Source organism: Bufo gargarizans, chromosome 4, assembly GCF_014858855.1.
Source record: "Bufo gargarizans isolate SCDJY-AF-19 chromosome 4, ASM1485885v1, whole genome shotgun sequence".
In the NCBI taxonomy this organism is placed as follows: Eukaryota; Metazoa; Chordata; class Amphibia; order Anura; family Bufonidae; genus Bufo; species Bufo gargarizans.
In genome coordinates, this window is record NC_058083.1 from 136,698,012 (window position 1) to 136,720,266 (window position 22,255).

General features: G+C 43.1%; 1 protein-coding gene across 1 annotated transcript in view; it reads left to right on the forward strand.

The window, feature by feature from the left end:
- The window catches only part of SLC9A9 (solute carrier family 9 member A9), an 804,798-nt gene that overhangs the window by 24,782 nt on the left and 757,761 nt on the right, over nucleotides 1-22,255 (forward strand). The window contains exons 2-4 of the mRNA XM_044291747.1: nucleotides 12,561-12,763; nucleotides 18,641-18,718; nucleotides 21,303-21,379. Coding sequence (XP_044147682.1) covers nucleotides 12,561-12,763; nucleotides 18,641-18,718; nucleotides 21,303-21,379 — 358 coding nt within the window. The remainder of the gene's footprint in view (nucleotides 1-12,560; nucleotides 12,764-18,640; nucleotides 18,719-21,302; nucleotides 21,380-22,255) is intronic.

The window sequence follows — 22,255 nt, forward strand, 5'->3', positions numbered from 1 at the left end:
TGACACCCGCTATTTCTGTCCTGACTGTCCTGACCACCCTGCCCTATGCTTAGGGGAGTGTTTCCGGAAGTACCACACACAGGTACACCTAGCATAGGGATCATCTCACCAGGACAGGCACACAGGGCCCATTCACTCACTGCTGCTGCAAACGTCTCCTTTCACCTGGGACAAAGTGCATAACGCACTTCGCCACATCTTTGGGCGATTTGCGCTTTGCACATTGACCCATGCGGAAGGAGAGGTTTGTTCTATAAAGGTAAAAAAACAAAAAAACACCAGTAAGCAAAAAGGTTAATGTTTAGTTCAAAAAGTTAAAGTTTATATGTTCTGTTGCAAAGTTAATAAAATTATTGCGTTGCGGCCTGGTTTTTTCTTTTTTTTTTTTTTCTTTTTTTACCTTCCAGGTGGACCAACCGATTGACTAGCTGCAGCACCGATGTGCATTCTGACAGAAGCATTGCGCTGCTGTCAGATTACACGCAAGTCGGTGTATGCGGCGCTGCAAGACGAGATTTCTACTCTGCAGTAACAGATACGTTTGCCGAAGCATACGAGCTGAGGAGGAGGCGGCGTTCCTATGCTTTGGCAAACACTTTGTATATATATAAAAAATAAAAAAAAAAATCCCGGCAATGATTTAGGCTAGGTCTACACGACGACAGTTGTCGCGCGACATTTTGTTGCACCAATGTCGCGCGACAATTTTTATAATGGCAGTCTATGGTGTCGCACTGCAACATGCGACATGCTGCGACTGCGACGCGACAGTCGCAGAAAATCCATTCAAGATGGATTTTTCTGCGACTGTCGCGTCGCAGTCGCAACATGTCGCATGTTGCAGTGCGACACCATAGACTGCCATTATAAAAATTGTCGCGCGACATTGGTGCAACAAAATGTCGCGCGACAACTGTTGCGCCCTATCTGTCGCGCGACTTTTTGTCGCGCAACAAATGTCGTCGTGTAGACCTAGCCTTATTCATCCACATCGATTGATGTGAATGGAGAAATCTGGTTTGCCAGGGCATACGAGCTAAGTAGGTATGGATGTAGGGCGGAGCTCCTATGTCCTGGCAGACGCCTTTCCCCTCGATTTTTTTTTTTTGGGCAGAGATTTTATCATCCACATTGATCGATGCGAATGAAGAAATCTGTGCCGTTCATTTATTTCTTTCAGCCCAGAGGCTGAACGGAAAAAAAAATCTCATTACCTGTATGCTCAATATAAGGAGAATAGCAGAAACTCCTAATGCTGGCCATACATGTAATGATTGCGGAGACCCTCAAATGCCAGGGCAGTACAAACACCCCACAACTGACCCCATTTTGGAAAGAAGACACCCCAAGGTATTTGCTGAGGGGCATATTGAGTCCATAAAAGATTTAAATTTTTGTCCTAAGTTAGCGGAAAGTGAGACTTTGTGAGAAAAAACAAAAAAAAAATCAATTTCCGCTAACTTATGCGAAAAAAAAAAAATTCGATGAACTTGCCAGGCCCCTCATTGGATACCTTGGGGTGTCTTCTTTCCAAAGTGGGTCACATGTGGGGTATTTATACTGCCCTGGCTTTTTAGGGGCCCTAAAGCATGAGAAGAAGTCTGGGATCCAAATGTCTAAAAATGCCCTCCTAAAAGGAATTTGGGCACCTTTGCGCATCTAGGCTGCAAAAAAGTGTCACACATCTGGTATCGCCGTACTCAGGAGAAGTTGGGGAATGTGTTTTGGGGTGTCATTTTACATATACCCATGCTGAGTGAGATAAACATCTTGATCAAATGCCAACTTTGTATAAAAAAATTGGAAAAGTTGTATTTTGCCAGGATATTTCTCTCACCCAGCATGGGTATATGTAAAATGACACCCCAAAACACATTCCCCAACTTCTCCTGAGTACGGCGATACCAGATGTGTGACACTTTTTTGCAGCCAAGGTGGGCAAAGGGGCACATATTCCAAAGTGCACCTTTCAGATTTCGCAGGCCATTTTTTACACATTTTGATTGCAAAGTACTTCTCACACATTTGGGCCCCTAAATTGCCAGGGCAGTATAACTACGCCACAAGTGACCCCATTTTGGAAAGAAGACACCCCAAGGTATTCCGTGAGGGGCATGGCGAGTTCCTAGAATTTTTTATTTTTTGTCGCAAGTTAGTGGAATATGAGACTTTGTAAGGAAAAAAGAGAAAAAAAAATCATCATTTTCCGCTAACTTGTGACAAAAAAAAAAAGAATTCTAGGAACTCGCAGTGCCCCTCACGGAATACCTTGGGGTGTCTTCTTTCCAAAATGGGGTCACTTGTGGCGTAGTTATACTGCCCTGGCAATTTAGGGGCCCAAATGTGTGAGAAGTACCTTGCAATCAAAATGTGTAAAAAATGGCCTGCAAAATCCGAAAGGTGCACTTTGGAATATGTGCCCCTTTGCCCACCTTGGCAGCAAAAAAGTGTGACACATCTGGTATCGCCGTACTCAGGAGAAGTTGGGGAATGTGTTTTGGGGTGTCATTTTACATATACCCATGCTGGGTGAAAAAAATATCTTGGTCAAATGCCAACTTTATATAAAAAAATGGGAAAAGTTGTCTTTTGCCAAGATATTTCTCTCACCCAGCATGGGTATATGTAAAATTACACCCCAAAACACATTCCCCAACTTCTCCTGAGTACGGCGATACCAGATGTGTGACACTTTTTTGATGTCAAGGTGGGCAAAGGGGCACATATTCCAAAGTGCCCCTTTCGGATTTCACCGGTCATTTTTTACACATTTTGATTGCAAAGTTCTTCTCACACATTTGGGCCCCTAAATTGCCAGGGCAGTATAACTACGCCACAAGTGACCCCATTTTGGAAAGAAGACACCCCAAGGTATTCTGTGAGGGGCATGGTGAGTTCCTAGAATTTTTAATTTTTTGTCGCAAGTTAGTGGAATATGAGACTTTGTAAGAAAAAAATAAAAGAAAAAAATCATCATCATTTTCCGCTAACTTGTGACAAAAAATAAAAAGTTCTATGAACTCACTATGCCCATCAGCGAAGACCTTAGGGTGTCTACTTTCCGAAATGGGGTCATTTGTGGGGTTTTTCTACTGTTTGGGCATTGTAGAACCTCAGGAATCATGACAGGTGCTCAGAAAATCAGAGCTGTTTCAAAAAGCGGAAATTCACATTTTTGTACCATAGTGTGTAAACGCTATAACTTTTACCCAAACCATTTTTTTTTTTTGCCCAAACATTTTTTTTTTATCAAAGACATGTAGAACAATAAATTTGGCGAAAAATTTATATATGGATGTCGTTTTTTTTGCAAAATTTTACAGCTGAAAGTGAAAAATGTCATTTTTTTGCAAAAAAATCGTTACATTTCGATTAATAACAAAAAAAGTTAAAATGTCAGCAGCAATAAAATACCACCAAATGAAAGCTCTATTAGTGAGAAGAAAAGGAGGTAAAATTCATTTGGGTGGTAAGTTGCATGACCGAGCGATAAACGGTGAAAGGAGTGTAGTGCCGAAGTGTAAAAAGTGCTCTGGTCATGAAGGGGGTTTCAGCTAGCGGGGCTGAAGTGGTTAATTTGACTTTTATTGTATTTGTGTTTATATAGATGCTTCTTTTTAATAAAATACCTTTTTAGATATGTAGTATTTTTCCATATTTTTTTCTTATAATTCTTTTTATTTGAGAACAAGGCATGAAAAATACAGAACATTAAATATCCATACATGTTCATAGTAAACACAAGATGGGAAATATTAGCATGCCCTTATTCACCTTTTCAAAACGTAACATAACTCAAAAAGAGAAAAAACATCCCTCCCTCCCCCCAACAAATGAGATCTTATGGATGAAGTCTTGCGTCTCTGCTCTGAATTTCAGGTTCCACATGTGATTTTTCTCAAATTTCAGTATTGGGCCATCTCTCCATTCCTAGATTTCCAATTTGCCCAATTTCCCTCCTAGTTGTGCTTCTAGGTACCAAGTGGTCTGGTGAAGGGGGACATCAGTTCCCTAATTTCTCCCTCTGACAATTTAGATTCAATGAATTTTCTAAATTTTTTGATGAACTTGCTAATTTCTCTTTCTTTGTATCTTTCCATTTCTATCCTCTCCATATTGAGCACTTGTTTCATGGTCCCTACCACTTCATCCCACGTAGTTTGTAACCAATGTTTTAGAATGGATTTTTTTTACTGACATGAGTAGTATATGTATGCCCTTTTGAGCTACCTCTGGACCCTCTGCATCTGTTTGTACCCTGGGTATATAGTGAAAGATGCATTGTTCTGGTTTAAGTAGCACCTTCACTCCCCAGACTGTCAAAATGTAATTCACTGCTTGCGACCATTGACTTTAGGTTCCCACAGGCTATGTAAGAGTCCTGCTCTTGAGAGGGAACATTTGGGGCACTGTCTTAGATAGTGGGCTGGGGCATCCTTGTAGGATAGGTTAAATGCATAAGTCGCTCTGTGCATAATCCTGAACTGGATCTCTCGCCATTGTTCATTATGCAGGGCTTTTCTTACAAATTCGTAACCATCCCTCATCTCCTTAGTTAGGTTTAAGACACCAAGTTCCTCCACCCAGGGAGAGAAAGTGTTAGCCACTAAATTAATAGTTTGTGTGTTATGAAGTCTACAGTATATGTCTGACAGAGGTAACATAGATTTATCAGCACCCAAGAGAGCCTCAAACCATGTTAGTCTGTCCGTTTCTCCTAACTTTTCCGATTGTGATCTGCAATAAGAGCGTAGCTGGTGAAACAGAAGAAAATTAGAGGAAGTCACGCTATATTTAGCTTGAAATTCTTCCCAAGTGATCAAAGACTGTTTCTTGTTGTCCAAGATATCTTTCAGTTTATGTATGCCCTTATGTCTCCATATTTTGTACATTTTTATGCAAGAGGATGAGAACCCCCGCCTTCCTATCCCGTGAAGGAGAGCCCAACACTTGTCCCACCCACATCTTTCGCAACCTCCAGAAGTCTTGTACCTCCAGGTGTGTCTCCTGGAGAAGAGCCACATCTATCTTGAGTCTACGTAGCTGTCTCAGAACATTTATGCACTTAAATTTGGAGCGCAATCCCTTGACATTTCATGTGGCTTTTCTCATGAAGAATTTTCCTTATTGGTTTCTACAGAAGACCCCACTCAAGGACCAAGGATCAGTTCCCTATACCTCTCTATGATTTCGACCCCTTTAATGCAGTGCAAGAAAATATCTCTTTCCCATTCCCTCCCGTCTCGTTCCCTCCCCCCAAACACAGGAACCCCAACATTTAAATACAACGATTGCATATATTCTCTGGACTTCTCTTTTTTCGCACAGAAATTGGGGAAGTCGTTGTCCTCCTAATTAACTCTATAATATATTAAATTAACCCCTCTTTGACCTTGTCCGCCCTTATGTCAGTATGGCCACAATGAGTTCCCAACCCAACGTTAAACATATACAATTGGAAAGCGGGTGTCGGGAGCATCTAAACCCGTGTAAGAACACTAGTTATACTTAACATTGTTAAAAGCTATTGTAACGGTATCAGCAATTAAGGTAATGCTAACAAGTTTCCCTTGTATCTCGCACGTTACCGCAAGGATCAGAGTTCTTGTCAGTCCCAATCTGGTCCTTGGCTCGGGAGTTGTGAGGCATCTAACCCCTTAATTTTTGCTGACCTCTTGGGGGAACCGCGGCTTCTTGGTGTTCTATCTCTCCGATCATTCCCCGAGAAGAGATCCGTCTTCGTTGAGTCGGTTTGCGATGAAGGACTTCCCCGCTCCAGATCCAGTGCTTCATGTGCTTCTCTAGGGGTGAGAAAGGTCTCTGTGTTGCCGTCTGGCCGGAAAACTATTAGCGTCGCTGGGTAAATCAAAGTGAATCTAGTCTTCTGTTGGACCAGACTGGAGCAGATGTTTGAGAAGGCTCTCCTGCGTTTCGTCACCTCCACAGAGTAGTCATTGAACAGTAATAGCTTGTTTCCTCTTACTTTTAGCGGCAGTGTGATTTTTCTATAGCTGCTCAAGGTTTCCTCCTTCGCTGCATAGTTTAGGCACTTCACAATGATCGTTCACGGCCTACTGGAGACCAAGGCTTGTTCCGCCTGTCTTGGTGGTCCCAGTCTGTGGGCTCTCTCTACTATAAACTGGCCTTGAAGCCCTAGAGCATAAGGTACTTCTGTTGCACATATCTTGGCTAGTTGAGATGACGGAACTGTTTCTGGTAGCCCAACGATTCTAAGGTTGCTCCTTCTGGAGGGATTCTCCAAGTCTTCTACCTTCTCCTTCAGGGATTGATTAGAGCGTTTCACCTCCTGGGCATAGGTGTGGGCCTTCTCCAGGTCCTCCTCCATCCTGGCTACTCTCTGCTCAAGCTCTGCGATCTGAGTGGAATGACTGTACCTCAGACTGAAGCTGCTGCAGGGCCGTGGAGACTGTGGCTTCTAAAGTAGCTTTAATGTCAGGTGCCAGTAGCTTAGCTACTTCTATTGCCATATTTTTACATGAAATAGTAAGTCCTGGTCCTGAGGCATCGCTCCTCCCTCCTCACCAGAAGTCTCTGCAAGCGCTGTCACCGAGCGCTGAGGTGGCTGTGAGGTTGACCTCGTAAGCCTGCTAGCTCTTTCTGATGCGGCCGCCATCTTACCCCGCTGGTAACTTTCAGTGCGCTGCGGGAGAGCCGGGGTTGGAGGAAGGGAGCCTTCTGCAGGTATTTATAGAATGTGTCGGCAGATAAGAACCATTTGGCCCATCTAGTCTTCCCAATATACTGAATACTATGAATAGCCCCTGGCACTATCTTATATGAAGGATGGCCTTATGCCTATCCCATGCATGCTTAAACGCCTTCACTGTATTTGCAGCTACCACTTCTGCAGGAAGGCTATTCCATGCATCCACTACTCTCTCAGTTAAGTAATACTTCCTGATATTACTTTTAAACCTTTGCCCCTCTAATTTAAAACTACGTCCTCTTGTAGCAGTTTTTCTTCTTTTAAATATTCTCTCCTCTTTTACCTTGTTGATTCCCTTTATGTATTTAAAAGTTTCTCTTGTTTAAATACATAAAGGGAATCAACAAGTTAAAAGAGGAGAGAATATTTAAAAGAAGAGAAACTGCTACAAGAGGACATAGTTTTTCTCCATGCAGTGTCCCGTATTATTAGCAGTGGCTTTGGAGGGGCTTAATGACCCCGTGTCGTGCGGGCTCCCTTATGGGCGGCTGGTGCTGGAGCAACTTACTCTCCCGTCCTCATCTGCGCGCGCCGGAACCGAAAGCCTATATTTCCATATTAATATCAGATGTATGAGTGCCCTCCAAACTCTCTATTCCAATTTTTACTCTAGCTGCAACCCAAAGATCCCATGTGCAGATGGGAGAAACTTCTAGACGCTCAACCATCAGCACAGCACTCCACCAATTTGAGCTTTATCGCAGAGAGGCCAGAAAGAAGCCTCCCCTCACTAAAAGGCACATACAAGTTTGCAAAAAAAGCACACTAATGGACTTTGACTTTGAGAAAGAAGATCTCTGGTCTGATGAAACCAAGACCTTTTTGCCCTCAATTCTAAGTTTTGTGTCTGGAGGAACCAGGCTGCTCAATACTATCCCTACAGTGAAGCATGGTGGTGGCAGTCATCATGCTGTGGAGTTTTTTCAGTGGCTGGGACAGGGAGACTGGTCAGAGTTGAGGGAAAGCTGAATGGAGCAATGTGCAGAGATATTCTGATCCAAAGTACCAAAGGTTTACCTTCCAACAATACACTAAACCTAAGCACACAGCCAAGACAACTCAGGAGTTGCCAAGGGACAACTCTGTGAATGTCTTTGAATGGCTCAGCCAGAGCCTGACTTAAACCCATTCGAACATCTCTGGAGAGACCTTAAAATAACTGTCCACCAACGGTCCTCATCCAATCAAACAGACCTTGAGAGCATCTGCAGAGAAGAAAGGTAGAAAATTACCAAATCCACTTGTGGAAACCTTGTGGCATCATAACCAATAAGACTGAAGGCTGTAATTGCTGCCAAAGGTGCTTCAACTAAGTCCTGAGTAAAGGGTCTGAATATTTATGCCAAATTAAACAAATTCATTAAAATGAATTGCTGAATTCCTCCAGCACGGGAGTAGTTCATTTATTATTTATGCATCTACCATGCACTGCTACAAGAATGACAGGTCTTTGCATACGATTGCATGCTCTCAACCTGATTAACTTTGGCTGTATGATCAGCAATCTTCAACTATAGCATATCTTTTCTTTGTGTTTTTCTTTGTCATTTAGCATCAAATACTGCTACCAAAGAATCAGCAAGCTGCTGTTGATTGATCTTTTTACATAGGGTCATACAGCAGCAAAAAAAGTTGAAGAGGTTTTCCATAAAATTGATGGTCTAACCTTAGACCATCAATTTCAGATGTTGGGGTCCAGCCCTCAACATCCTCACCAATCAGCTGATTGAATGAAAGGGCCAAGAAGACACCAGTAATAAATGGTACATGGTAGGTTGGCGCCCTGTTATGGATTCTGCGTTGGGGCCCTGGAGATTCAGGTTATGTGAATGCTATTTACTGTACATGTATTATTATAATTACAGAAGCATTGTCTCCGCTGAATAATGTTCTTTTAGTTTTATGTAGATGAGAAATGGGATGTGATGGTTGAAGAGAGGCAAAGATAAAATGTCTTGTGGGCTACATGATGGATGATGCCACTTGTGTGACTTATTGCCATCAGTACTTTACTCTGCTACTTGTTTCTTACTCTGTATGTCTGCTCCCTGTCATGTCACACGTCAGCATTGCTTCCACTGTGCGGGGAGCCGAAGCATTTCCACCTGACCGCTTATTTCTATGAAGCCATTTCTCGGATGTTCTTCTTCCCATACCTTTTTTCTGCACACACATAAGTAGAGAAACATTAAGCCCTGCTACCCCTCTGAGCTGAAAGTCTCTGATGCAGCCAACATCTCCTCTTTAAATTGTGATCTTGAAGGGTATGGACCTGCGCCAGACGACTGCGAGAACTGTACCAGGGAGCAGCAGGAGGCATTTTTAGCCGAGCTAAGTGGTTGTGGCAGCAGGACTGCTCTTTTCTCCACAATTATCAGTTCACAGTGTCATATCTCATTTGTGACTGATTTGAAATGAAACACAGCACGAAGCAGAAATGTCCCTGTCCGCCGGCAGATTACAGAACAAGGAGCACATTATTAGCACATTTATTGTTATGCAGTGTAATACACTTGAGATAAGGCAGATAAAGCAACTTCTCAAACCCTGGCAGTACTTTATGTAGGCAAAGCCATTGTAATCAGTGTAACGACACCATACAGGGCAATCACAAGCCTGTCAGGGTACTGTGGTAGAATATGTACATGACTGAGAAGCTTCAAGTCATTACTAGTACTGGAAACAGTGAGATTCCTCTCCAACAGGGCCACCTGAAATGGGTCCATTTACAGGGAATGTGTCACCAGAAAATGACCTATTGTTCAAATCACGTTTTTATGTTTAATATATTTTTAAAGAATTTTTGTTGATGTTATTTTTAATTTTCCATGTCAATATCCATAATCATACAAAAACCATTAAATGCTGCAGTTTTCACACTGACCACTAAGGCTGAGTTCACATCAGTGTTCAGACTTTACGTTCTCCTGCTCCGTCCTGCGTGCACGACCTTTGTCTCTGCTTCAAACATCTTCCTCTGAGCGGAAACCTAATGGACCCTGTTTATAGTCTATGGGGCCTGTAGGCTTCGTTCGGCTCAGTTATGTGCCGAATCGGTCCTTTCCATTCTCCTGCTCCATTAACGGAGAAGGAGAACGGAAAGGCTGAACGCTGATGTGAACTCAGCCTAAGCCTAATAGCAGTTCTTGCTCTTAACAGATCACTTTACTGCAGTTACCTGCTTATCTGTTATTTTAATCCTGCCTGTAATGATATCACCTTTGTGTATAGATAAGACAGGATCCACCTCCTGACCATTGTGTCTATGGCCCATGGGGCTGCCGTAAAGCAATTTTCTTAATGCTTTCTAAATGCTGTTAAGAACATCTCAGGCAAAATGGCCGCCCCCATAATCATGTTCAGAAAATAGAATGAAAAAGTCTGTTATCAGAAAATAAAAACAGATTAGAAAAAAAGGAGATGTGCCACTATCTGGTCTTAACCGGCAGATACAATTTTTGGTGACACATTTCCTTTAATCCTATGAAGGCATAGTGCATTTTACATTGCTCCGCAGGATATTTTGTATATTATTGGTATTATCATTGCTATAACAGTATTATTCATATTATTATTGGAGTGGTATAGTAAAATATTCTCTATTTTAATTTCTGTTGCTCTGAAGAGGCTTTTAAAAAGTCACATCTCTATAGAGCTCTTTTATTCTGGAAATAGGTGGCAGTCTTAGATTACCAGCTGTGACAGCAGCACCTCCATGTTGGTCATGCACTCCTCCCAATTGTCCAAGACTGGTTACTAACTATTGTGAGTAAAGTTTGTAGACCTATGCTTAAGAAAGACTGGTAAGTATCCTGTTGTACAGGTACTCTGGTCAGTGTAAGGACCCATCCGAATAAAATTACCTTGTTACGGCAGGTGGGATCACACAATGTAATCAGACTGTGTGCAGAGAACCTCACATTTCTAAGGGTACGACCACATGACGCAGTATGAGCCGCTCCGAGCTATAACTAAACTAATTAGGAGTGCCTTGTTTATTTGGTCTGTATTGTTAATGGCCACGTGATATTGCAGATGCCGAGCTGACATTAACAATACGGACTGATTAAACAGTTCGGTCTTAACTGGTTTAATTAGAGCCTGCTGTAGCTTGTACGGGTGTGCTGTACTTGCCGCAACTTGACTGCATAGCAATCGCGATTGGTCGAACCCTAAGTCTAGTAAATTTGGCCGAAATGAAAGTTAAATTAGTAAAAGTATGCCTTTTGCATGTACCGTTGCATTGTAGTCACGGTAGACATACACCTACCTATGTATTTCACTTTGTTACCATATGCTTCCACCAATGTAGTCTTCTCTCCAGTAACATGTCAGAAGATCCCATTAATGAAATGTCATCATTTTTGTATAGTACGTCCAATTTTCATTTTACACTTTTTAATTTTCCGTTAAAGGGTTATTCCCATGTGGATATTTATGGCATGTCTACAGGAGATGGGACCCACACCTATCTTAACACCTGCCTCTTTTTATGGCCCCAACAAAGGGAGAGATGACCTTGCATGCGCAGCTTTCTCTGTTCACTTTTATGGTATTCAGAAAATAGTATGGTCACTGGTGGACCACTTGCTGGGATCTCCACTGATCACGGGAATGGAAGTCTCCATGTCCAGTTTGTGAATGGAGCGGTAAATGTTGTGTATGTGAAGATCCCTTTAAATGTTGTTAACCGGGTGCCCCGTGCCTGCGATTCTGGCCCCATACTCAGGTACGGGTGCTGAGCTTCCTTACTCCTCCTCGCTACTCCGCGCCATTCTAATAGACGCGGGCAGCGGGATTCTTAGCTGTGCTCTTCGCTCCTGCTGCCGGCATTCCCCTCCTGGCTCTAAGCGGAGCTTGCGCTTCAGCTTAGAGTTCCTTGTGTGCATAGGGTGTTGGCGGGCGTGTCTCTCCTCCTTATGTGAGGCAGCACGCACACGCCCTCTATCTTCCCCAGCCTATGGCTGGTCTGCAGGATTTATTTAAAAGCGCTTCCTTCTATGGGAAGACCCTTGAGCAACTTGGTCTAGCTTTTCTAGCCCTATTGTGTGAAGGGATTTAGTGTGATTCTGCTTTACTGTGTACCAGACCCTGCTTCTTGTTTAAACAGACTTTGCCTATTTGCTGCCACCCCCTGACCTAGGAATACGTTCACAGACTTTGCCTCATTGCTGCCTGCTTTGAGCTTGGTCTTCGTACCCTGACTACTCGTCCGCCTGATCAGGCTCTAGCCTCCCAGCACCCTCTGGGTGCCCTGTACCACCTGGAGGTCAGTCCAGTGGGTCCACACACAGGTCCCGATTCCCACGTGTCCTAAGCCCCCTCGGAGGTAGCACCTGGTACACCCCTCAGGAAAGTCTATCCTCACCAACAGAGGTATAGTGAAGAACGAGTGGTGTACTTAGACATTGCCCCCTGAACATAACAAATGTAAACCTTCTAGTAGCCCTTAGCATCCAGTAGAGCAATGTTCCTCAACTCCATTCCTCAGGACCCACCTACCTGTGGTAAGTCCTGATGCGCTGACACTAATTATACGACCTGCTCAATACAAAGGAAATCCTGAAAACACGACCAGTAGGAGGGCCCTGAGGACTAGAGTTGAGGAACACAGCAGTTGAGGGAGCATAATGAAAACTGGCCTTGAGGAGTAATGTGTTTACCCCACACACAAGGTATAATAGTAGACTGAGGTTCCGGACTCTCCAGTTTTATTTGTTCTTATTTTATATTCTCCATACGTTTGCGTTAGAAGAAATGTCTTGTGTATTGCAGCAGCTTTTATGTGCCAATAGATGACTATAAACCACCATATACTATTCTTCATCTGCAGGTCTGGTAATGGGACTAATTATACGTTATGCCACAAAATCCTATGACCTGGAAGATGGGGCTGTTTACGACTGTGAGAGCTTGAAGAGTAACCCTACAACGCTGCTTATTAATGTCACTGACCGCGTATATCAGTATGAATACCGTGGAGAAATCAGCAAGCACAACATGAAAAATGACCAAGGGAATGCCATGCTGCAGAAGGTAATTAAGTGCAGATGTTTAGAGATGTTTTGCACGGAGTATGGGAAAGCTCGGCCATACTTTCTCCTACAGTGAAAAGTGTGTGGAGGGCCAAATCCACATCTTTGGCCCCTAGAGTAGAGAAGGGATGGGAGCTGAGAAACCCCTCTCCCCGAAAAGGCAATATGGAATTGGTTTGTCGGTGTCAGACAACTCCTTTAGTACATTGTGTAATGATTAAAAATGAACTTTAAGAGGAATCTATCAGCAGGAAATTCACTGTTAAACCAGGCAAGGTGGCTTGTAGTGATGCCTTTCACTTAGTAACGTATTGCTTCTTTTTGGAGAAAAGGTACTTTTAATCCATATGCCAAAGACCAGGTAAGTGAACTGAGGGTGGGCCCAAGCCATTCTGTGCCTTCTTGTTGCTTCCTCTGCCAGCTGCTTCCTCTCCTTCTATGCAGGAACCTGACTCTCTTAATGTAGAAGAAGATAGAGGGGCTGGCAGAGGAAGCAAGAGGAGGAAGTATGCACAGAGTGAATGGGAGCTGACCTGCAGTATGCCAGCATGGTCGTGCACAGTGGACGAGCCTTCTGCTACTGTCTCTGCCCACTGTTCTAGCGGTTTCTAAACACAGCTGACCTCCACCAATCTAATATTGATGACCTGTCTGGAGGATAGGACATCAATAGCAAAAAAGCTGCAGTACCTGTTTAAAGGGGATAGCCAAGACAAAAAATGATCCTCCATATGCCAGGCTCCTCACAATGAATATACTTACCTGGCTCCCCGCTCCCTGCACCACTCCTGGTCACCTGCGATGCTAGGGAGGCTCGTCCCCCATCCTGCCATTGGCTGCTCCCCCCGACACCGCATGTTTTCATCTGCGCACGGGAAGAAGCAACAGTGGCGGTGTGTGGACCAGGAGCGGAGCAGGCAGTTGGGAGCCAGGTAAGTCTATTCATTGTGAGGGGCCCGGCATATGGGGGATCATTTTATAGTCTTGGATAACCCCTTTAAGACTAGAGGGATCTTTTATTCTATTTTCATCAAAAATAGAAAATTAACATCTAGAGCTGTTTGATACAAGTCAGATAATGTAAACGGTTGCATTTAGAAGAGCTTTCATCTAGTATATTTCTATACATGTTAGCAATCAGTTTCCAAAAGTACATGATTTACCTGGAACAGCCTAGGCCCTTATTAGCAAGTCATAGCGTTTTCAGCTTATTGACGTACCCGGCACTTTTGTTTAAGTGTTTTTGGACTAAACTCTAAAGATGGAGATGGGTACATGAAGTTCCTTTGGCTCTACAGCTATGCCAAGGCAGTGGCTCAGAGAACTGGCAACACTTTCCAAGGCTGTCACCTTCTATGCAGAAAGGGTCCAGGGATGAAGTATAGAGTAACAGCATGTAATATTTAGGTCGAAAATAAATACACGCTATAAGGTGCACAAAGGACTTTTATTCCCTGGTGTCCTCAGTGCCAACTACGCGGTTGGAAGACAATGTCCTGTTTGTGAGTATACAATGAATAGACAGAATAACCTAGAATATGACATGATGAGGCACTTTGTATTTCATGTATGAATATGTCAGTACTACACATTTGGACAAGATAAAGTAGAACCCAGGAACCAGGCAATGCAAAGTTAGAGGTGGTCTTGTCATCCTAGACATTGGTAGCATATTCCAAGGATATCCCATGGTGTGCTCTCCATTCACTTCTATGGGAGTTCCGAAAATAGCCAAGCGAGCGTGCATAGAAGTGAATGGAGAGTGTACCGAGCATGCACGGCCATCTCTCCGTTCACCTCCAGCCGAGCCTTCTGTGCTAGCGTGGTGTGCGCTCGTTCACTTTGGGAGCCCTATTCTAGAAATAGGTGCGGGTATGCCACCAATTTCTCAGATGAGACAACCCCTTGAAAGGGGCTGAACAGTAAGTCACTGTTAGATCACACAAAACATAAACAGTTTTCAACTGGTTACAATTTAACCCTTAGGCTCCCAGCTCAGTAGTGCTGGAGTGTTATTAAACATGCATGCATGCGTGAGTGGGCGCCATAGCTGGCAGGTCTCTGCTGTTTCAAGCAGCAGAGGCCCACGGGTAATGTTCGCGACCGGCAATGATGCCGATCGCAGTCATTTAAGCCTTTTAGATGCTGTGGTCAAGTGTGACCTGGACATCTAAATAGTGAAATACCCGGAAGTGCACGTGCAGCGATCAGGGATGCCAGTCATTCATTCTAATATGCTGAGTCTCTTTGAAGAGACCCAGTGTGTTAGAACTGCAGCAGGTGGCAGGCCAACATAGGATATCTGCAAAATCAACTTATACTGTCATTAAATGGGAATACAGTATAAGTTTTCATCAATCTGTGTACTGTATTTTGCAGTCACCAAGAGGGAATATAAAATAAGTTAAAAAAAAGTTTAAAAAAATATTAAAGAATATAAATAGTTAAATTACCCCCTTCGCCTAGAATAATAACATAAATACATAAACAATAAAAAATAAAAAAATATAAACATCATGGGCATCACCATGTCTGAAAATACCCATGCTTTTAAAGTATAAAAATATTTATCCCATACAGTGAATGGCGTAACGGAAAAAAGTTTTGCAATGGCCGATTCACTAGTTTTTCATTGCTTCTCTTACCCCAAAAAATGTTTTTTCAAAGTATTTATTTATTTTCTCAAAAACTGTGGTTTAATTGAGTTTTTATTTCCAATTTCACCACATTTGGAATTTTTCCCCTGCTTCCCATTACATTGTATTCCATATTAAATGGTGGCATTAAAAAGTAGAACTTATCCCGCAAAAAATTATCCCGCAAAAAAAACCCTCATACGGCTATGTGAATGGAAAAATAAAAAAGTTACGGTTCCTGGAAAACGGAAGAAAAACTAAAACGAAAAATACTCCTGTATCCAAGGGGTTAAACATAATTCTTTTGTATCTTTATATCACTTGTGATGGTGCACCCTGGTGTTCTTTTGAGACCCTCTCAGAACATCTACCTAATGTGTTCAGGGGTTGCTGTCACATGTGTCACTCTGTCCCATCTCTTGGATCTTTTTGTACAGAGGCAGCAAAGTAACCTTGTGTAGGCCTGCCAATAAGAATCAGTGCACTAGAAGCAGATTCTTCTTACCGGCACATTCTGAGACGGAATCAGATTACCACCGGGAGGCGCCATAACAATTATTTGTAATAGTGATATTGAGACACAAGATCATTTTTTAATTTAACTCAGATTATTTTATCAAGAAAAAGTAGGAACAAGTCCCTTCAGGAGAATGTAAAAAAAGCTCTGTGCTCCATCACAAACCTACCTTTATGTTTTTATATTCCATACTGTGATATAAGTGTACCTTTTAAAGGGGTTGTCCAGCATTCTGTTAATGTTGGCCTATGGTCAGGATAAGTCAACAACATCAGATTGGCGGGGGTCTGATGCCCATCTGCCTTGCCAGAACTCAGCGGTGGAACTACACAGCGCCATCCATTGTGTAGTGGACAGAGTTGGTAGCTGCAGCACTGCTCTTATTCACTTCGGAACTTGTGCTAAAATCTTCAACTTATTTTTTGAATCCCTTTTGGCAATGCATGCAGCAGAGCAGGTAGTCCAGTTGTCTATGGAGCCGTATGCCACCGAACGCCTCTACTGCACAGCTCATCAGCTGGACGGCAATTCAGTAAGGAGAGTGGGTGGCCCGGTGCTTGACTCAACCTACAATGCCGGAAACCTCAGTTACAAAGCCCTTTTGCAAAAGCTGAAGAGGTTTTTGGCCTTGTATGGTTGCCCAGATTATGAGACAGAACACTTTTCTATATTTTTTCCTGCCTATTTTGGATGTCTGGTGGGAGGTGTACCTGCAGTCATAACTGGAAGGACGCTTTAAAGGGAACCTGTCACCTGGATTTTGGGTATAGAGCTGAGGACATGGGTTGCTAGATGGCCGCTAGCACATCCGCAATACCCAGTCCCCATAGCTCTGTGTGCTTTTATTGTGTAAAAAAACCGATTTGATACATATGCAAATTAACATAAAAGAGTCATATCTTACTTGTGTGACCAGAGAAGAGTCATATTTTCAAACTCTGACTCATCTCAGGTTAATTTGCATATGTATCAAATCGGTTTTTATACACAATAAAAGCACACAGAGCTATGGGGACTGGGTATTGCGGATGTGCTAGCGGCCATCTAGCAACCCATGTCCTCAGCTCTATACCCAAAATCCAGGTGACAGGTTCCCTTTAAGCTGTCATTCCAGTTTTAAAATGTTATCCGCAGAATAGAGAATAACTATTAGATCAGTGGGGTCCAACCAGTGGGACGCGACTGATCACAAGAATGGGGGCCGCCTATTAGGTTGAGCGTGTGCACTGATTGCTGCAATCATCTCTATTGGACTGCCAGAAATACATAGCTAAGCGCTGGTACTCAACTATTTCCATCAGTCCCACAGAGATGATAAATCAGCAGTGCACACGCTCAACCTGAGAGGGGGTTCCTGCTCTCGGGACCGGTACGGGTCCCAGTGTTTGGACCCCTACTGATCTAATAGTTATCCTTTATCTTGTGGAGAGGGGATAACTTATTACAACCGGAATACTACTTTAAAGCAAGATGTCTACACTACACTACAAGAGAAAAGTTATAATCCAGTGGTGGTGAACTTAGGGCATGGGTGCCAGAGGCGGCACTCAGAGCCCTCTCTGTGGGCACCCGCACTCTGGAAAAAGTCTATGATGAACTAATATGCCTTAGATGTTACCTGCCATTCATCACCGCAGGGCGACCTATGAATGGCACAGGCAGTGCACTGAATGTCGGCAGGCTTTTATAGCTAAATGATGAGGTACATGGAAGATATACTATATTGGACTGTAGTATTCAAGTTAAATTGCCGTGTTGGCACTTTGCGATAAATAAGTGGGTTTTGGGTTGCAGTTTGGGCACTCCGTCTGTAAAAGGTTTGCCATCACTGTTATAATCTATATGAAATCCTCTTTAGTTTTGTAGGTAATTCCAGGCAGTCTGTGAGAAAAGCGCATGTGCTAGTATCCCCCATGGCAACACTTCCGGCTCCTAGGCTCTAGCGGATCTGTTGGACCTCATGTCAGCCAAGACATTTAAACTTCTTGTTTCACTTTATAAAAACACCAAGGAATCTTGCTCATAGACATTCTGGAAGTACAGCTTTCGTGCATGCAGCAGTTTTCTTTTGCCCGTTTCTTGGGATATTTGCCGGAACGCGGCCGGGTCTTCGCCGGTCACCATTATAGTGAATTGGGCTGGACAGAGCCTTAGAAACCTCGGCCAACGCCGGAGTGCGCAGATGTCCAGCAGGCTGTTCCCTCTGACGCTAGTGTGCAACTAGCCGCTTCTGTCCATTTCTTTAGTGTTTTTTCCTGTCTATTATTTTTTCTGTTTTCTATAAAGTTTCTGCACTACCACAGCATCCTGAACAGTCCTCAGTATGAATGTCTGTATCCACGTGTGGTCTGCTAACAGAATTCATATTGCGTCCTGAGCTGAGGCGCTGGGAAGCCTTATCTTCGGAAACCTGCAGAAGTTGCTGGCTGTGCAAATCCACTGGTGTTTTAGGAAATGGTGATGAGATGTGTGCACCACATGTTAGAAAGAGCAAGCAAGGTCGCTGAAATAGCACTTCCTGTTTATCGGCACTGTCACCCAGCTGCAGAAAGTCACTAGAAGAAATCACATCGGGGGGGCAGACGCCTTTAATCATGACCCTCCTGAACCACACAAAAGTGAAATCATTTCTTATAGCATCTTGTGTCTGATCTCTATTAAAACATGTCTAATTTTACATGACGTCTTTTGACCTGTAATACCATATTATTATTATTTTTTCCAGATGACCTTTGACCCTGAGGTTTTCTTTAATGTGCTGCTGCCTCCAATAATTTTCCATGCTGGATACAGCCTGAAGAAGGTAACGACAACATTGTAGTGCATGGACAGAGGGGAGTGCACGTTGATGGCTCCTCACTCTATTGAGTGGCAGATTATCTCTACCACGGGTCACGTTATGTGCTTCTGTTGTGGAAGGGATTCTATTGTAGACATTGTTACAAATTGCATCCACTTGGCCGTGGCCACAATCTTGATTCCTAATATCAGATCATGTAAGATTCCCTTAAAATGCCTTTTCTTACAAAAGCTGATATATAGGGGAGCCCCAGTGATCCCAAGATTGGAGGGTCTCTGAGTCCCCTCTGTGAATGGATCGTTAGTACATGTCAGTCCCTAGCTCTGGTCACTTTTATGGGTGTGACGGAGCTCTGTCATTGTCAGTCCCATGGAGTGACTGGAGCTGTAGACCGACACTGCCCATTCATTCGAGACTCGGACTCACAGAGTCTGGGTTCAGTTGGGGGCCCACTGGTCCAGCCTCTACAATCCAATATTTATTTATAGAATAAGATGATTCATATTTTCATGGGATAACTTATTTAAATGGAACCTGTCACCATAAAAATGCATGTGCACTGAAAACCTTACTTTTCAATCAGGCGTTTGATCTTCCTATATAACACTTTGGTTTAACCAATTTGGTTTATATAATTTTGGAGGTTTTCTTAAATCTTAGTCTATAAATTCGGTTTGTAATGTTCTTTTATTTTAAAGATACTTATTCCCAACGTTTATTAAATTGTTTTCTTCACATTCTCTATATCTCGTCTGAACCCTTTGAACCTTGAGATCCCCCTACCTTACTCCCCTTTTTCTTGACTCTCCATTTGATAAGTGCTAGGAGATTGGTCTCTGAAATAGGTGCCTTATTCTCTAGGGCTTTGTGGCCCATGGCAAAGTGTCATGCCTTCTTTTTTTCCTCCCTGTTAAATTAGTCAGCTAAGCGCATCGAGGCCCGAAGGGTAAGACTGCGTATACACAAGACTATACATCATCATCATCATAAAAATGCAATCTAATCTGCAGGCAGCGTGTTATAGAGCTGGAAGAGCTGAGCAGATTATTTATTATATGGGAATTATTATAGCTATGTGGGAAAAGATTTAGTAAAACTTGTAATTTATTCAATTAAAGGGGTTTATCAATCTTCTCAGCGCCTCCTGCTCTACAACATGCAGTAGCGGCGCAGCCTTCTCGCTGCTTTCCCTAGGCCAGTGACAACACGTCAGCGATCACATGTCCTAGGCACAGCTCAGCCACATAGAAGTGAATGGGGCTGAACTGCAATACTGTGCTTTGCTTGGTGAGCAGGGAGAAGCCCACAGCGCTTACAGCTCTCAACAGCTGATCAGCCGGGGTCCCAGGTTTCAGACCACCCCACCAATCAGATACTGATGACCTATCCTGAGGATAAGCCATCAGTTGTAAAATCTCGGAAAACCCTTTTAAATCTCAGCTCCTTTCATGCTGAGGAGTGCTATGGGTCGTCCTACTTACTAATTGGCAGCTTAGCTTAAAGGGGACCTGTCATGTTGAACATGGTGATCTGCAGGCAGCATGTTAGAGAGCAGGAGGAGCTGAGCAAATTGATATATATTTAGATTTATAGGAAAATACTTAGTATAACTTGTATTTTATACATTTAAATACCTGCTCATTCTGGGCTTTCAAGTCTAGGAGGCGGTCCTATTAGTGATTGACAGCTATGTCTGTATACACAATCATAGAGGAAGGCTGTCAATCAATGATAGGACCGCCTCCTTTACTTCAAAGAATGAGCAGGAATTTATATGACTGAAATACAAGTTATACGGAATCCTTTCCCACATAACTATACATCAGTCTGCTCCGCTCCTCCTCTGCTCTATAACATGCTGCCTGTAGCTTACATTGCCTTTTCATGGTGACAGGTTCTGAAGTATAGAGAGGACGGACAGGACAGGCTGAATGTGGGGCTGTGGTAATGGAGACTGCATACAAGTGCTGCTGCTCATTAGCCACATCCCCACCTCCTCTCTGTACTTAATGTCTCCTCATGAACTCCATTCCTACAGAGATGCAGTTAAATATCATATTAAACTGTATTCAGATTAGTAAGCCCTGACAAGCAGAGCAGAGAGGAGGATGAGGCAGCTCTTTAGCTCAGTGTTGTGAAGTAACTTGTCCTCCTGTGTGATTAGTACAGGTTTAGTGTGTACTAATGATGCTCCCCAGACAAAATGAGCCATTATAACTAATGATAGGTGTTTGGGAATGTTTTTTTTAAAAATAATTTTATTGTATTAATTCCTGGAGAACCCCTTTAAGGTGAGATGTTGCTATTCCCTTGCAGCAGATTTGGCATGGGGACATTCACCACCAGTAGAGCATAACTGCACCAGGAAATAATGATATCTTCCAGAAGATACACTGTCTATAAAATAATGTATATAAGACGTATATACCGGCCGCTATCACGTACCTGTGGTGTAACCTCTATGTTCATCATTTACTATTGTAAGAAACTGTTCACATGATATCAAATGCTATAAAATAAGACTTTGTAGATGTTGTCACCTTGTTGCTATTAACAATCAACCAAATAACTGTCTCTTGTGCTGCAGAGACATTTCTTCCGCAATCTGGGAACCATATTAACATACGCGTTTCTGGGTACCGCCATTTCTTGCATTGTTATTGGGTAAGTGGAAATAGCTTAAGTTTTTTTCTTTCACGTCTGCTATTTCTGTGAATTGACATGTTTTTCTACATATTAATCAGCATTCACATGACCGTGGTGCCGTCATGCCCATGTTGTGGACCCTCAAAGCGCGGGTCACTCCTCATCGCAGTGCAGACCCATGGACTTCAATGGGATCGCGTTCTTCAAGATGTGGCAAAAGATAGGACATGTTCTAACTTTTTGCGGCATGTAGACACAGACCTGGAAGCCCACGGAGGGATTCTGTGTGTTTCTGTGTGCTTCCAGGTCCGTGCCGACATGCCGCAAAAGATAGAACATGTCCTATTTTTTGCTGCGTCTTGCGGATCAGGGACCCATTCAAGTCAATAGGTCTTGCGGTTTGCAGTCCACAACACGGGCTCAGCAGCACCACGGTTGTGTGAATACGGCCTTAACTGGAGTTTGAAACTTTCATTTTGTAATATATAAGGTATTTCATGGACGACACCTTGTGGACTTCGGATACGCTGCTTGTTTCATGCAAAGCTTCTTTTTCCTCCTTGTAGAAAGTTTACCTTGTGCACATACTGTAGAGTAATAAATGACCTATTACAATGTATATACTATTTACCAGTCAGAGGATAACGCGCACAGTTTCCTTAGGGCTCTTTCACACGAGCGGATGCTGTGCTGGTAATCCGCTGCGTGAATGAGAGCCAAGCCCCGTTCCGGACAGCAGAGACATGGAGCATTAACATGGTTGATAATGCTCCGTGCCTCTCTGTGACCTTTTCACTACGAAATCAGTGAGATAAAGTTGTCACTGGGATTGTGTAGCAAAAAGGTCACAGAGAGGCACGAAGCATTATCAGTCATGTTAGTGCTCCGTGTCTC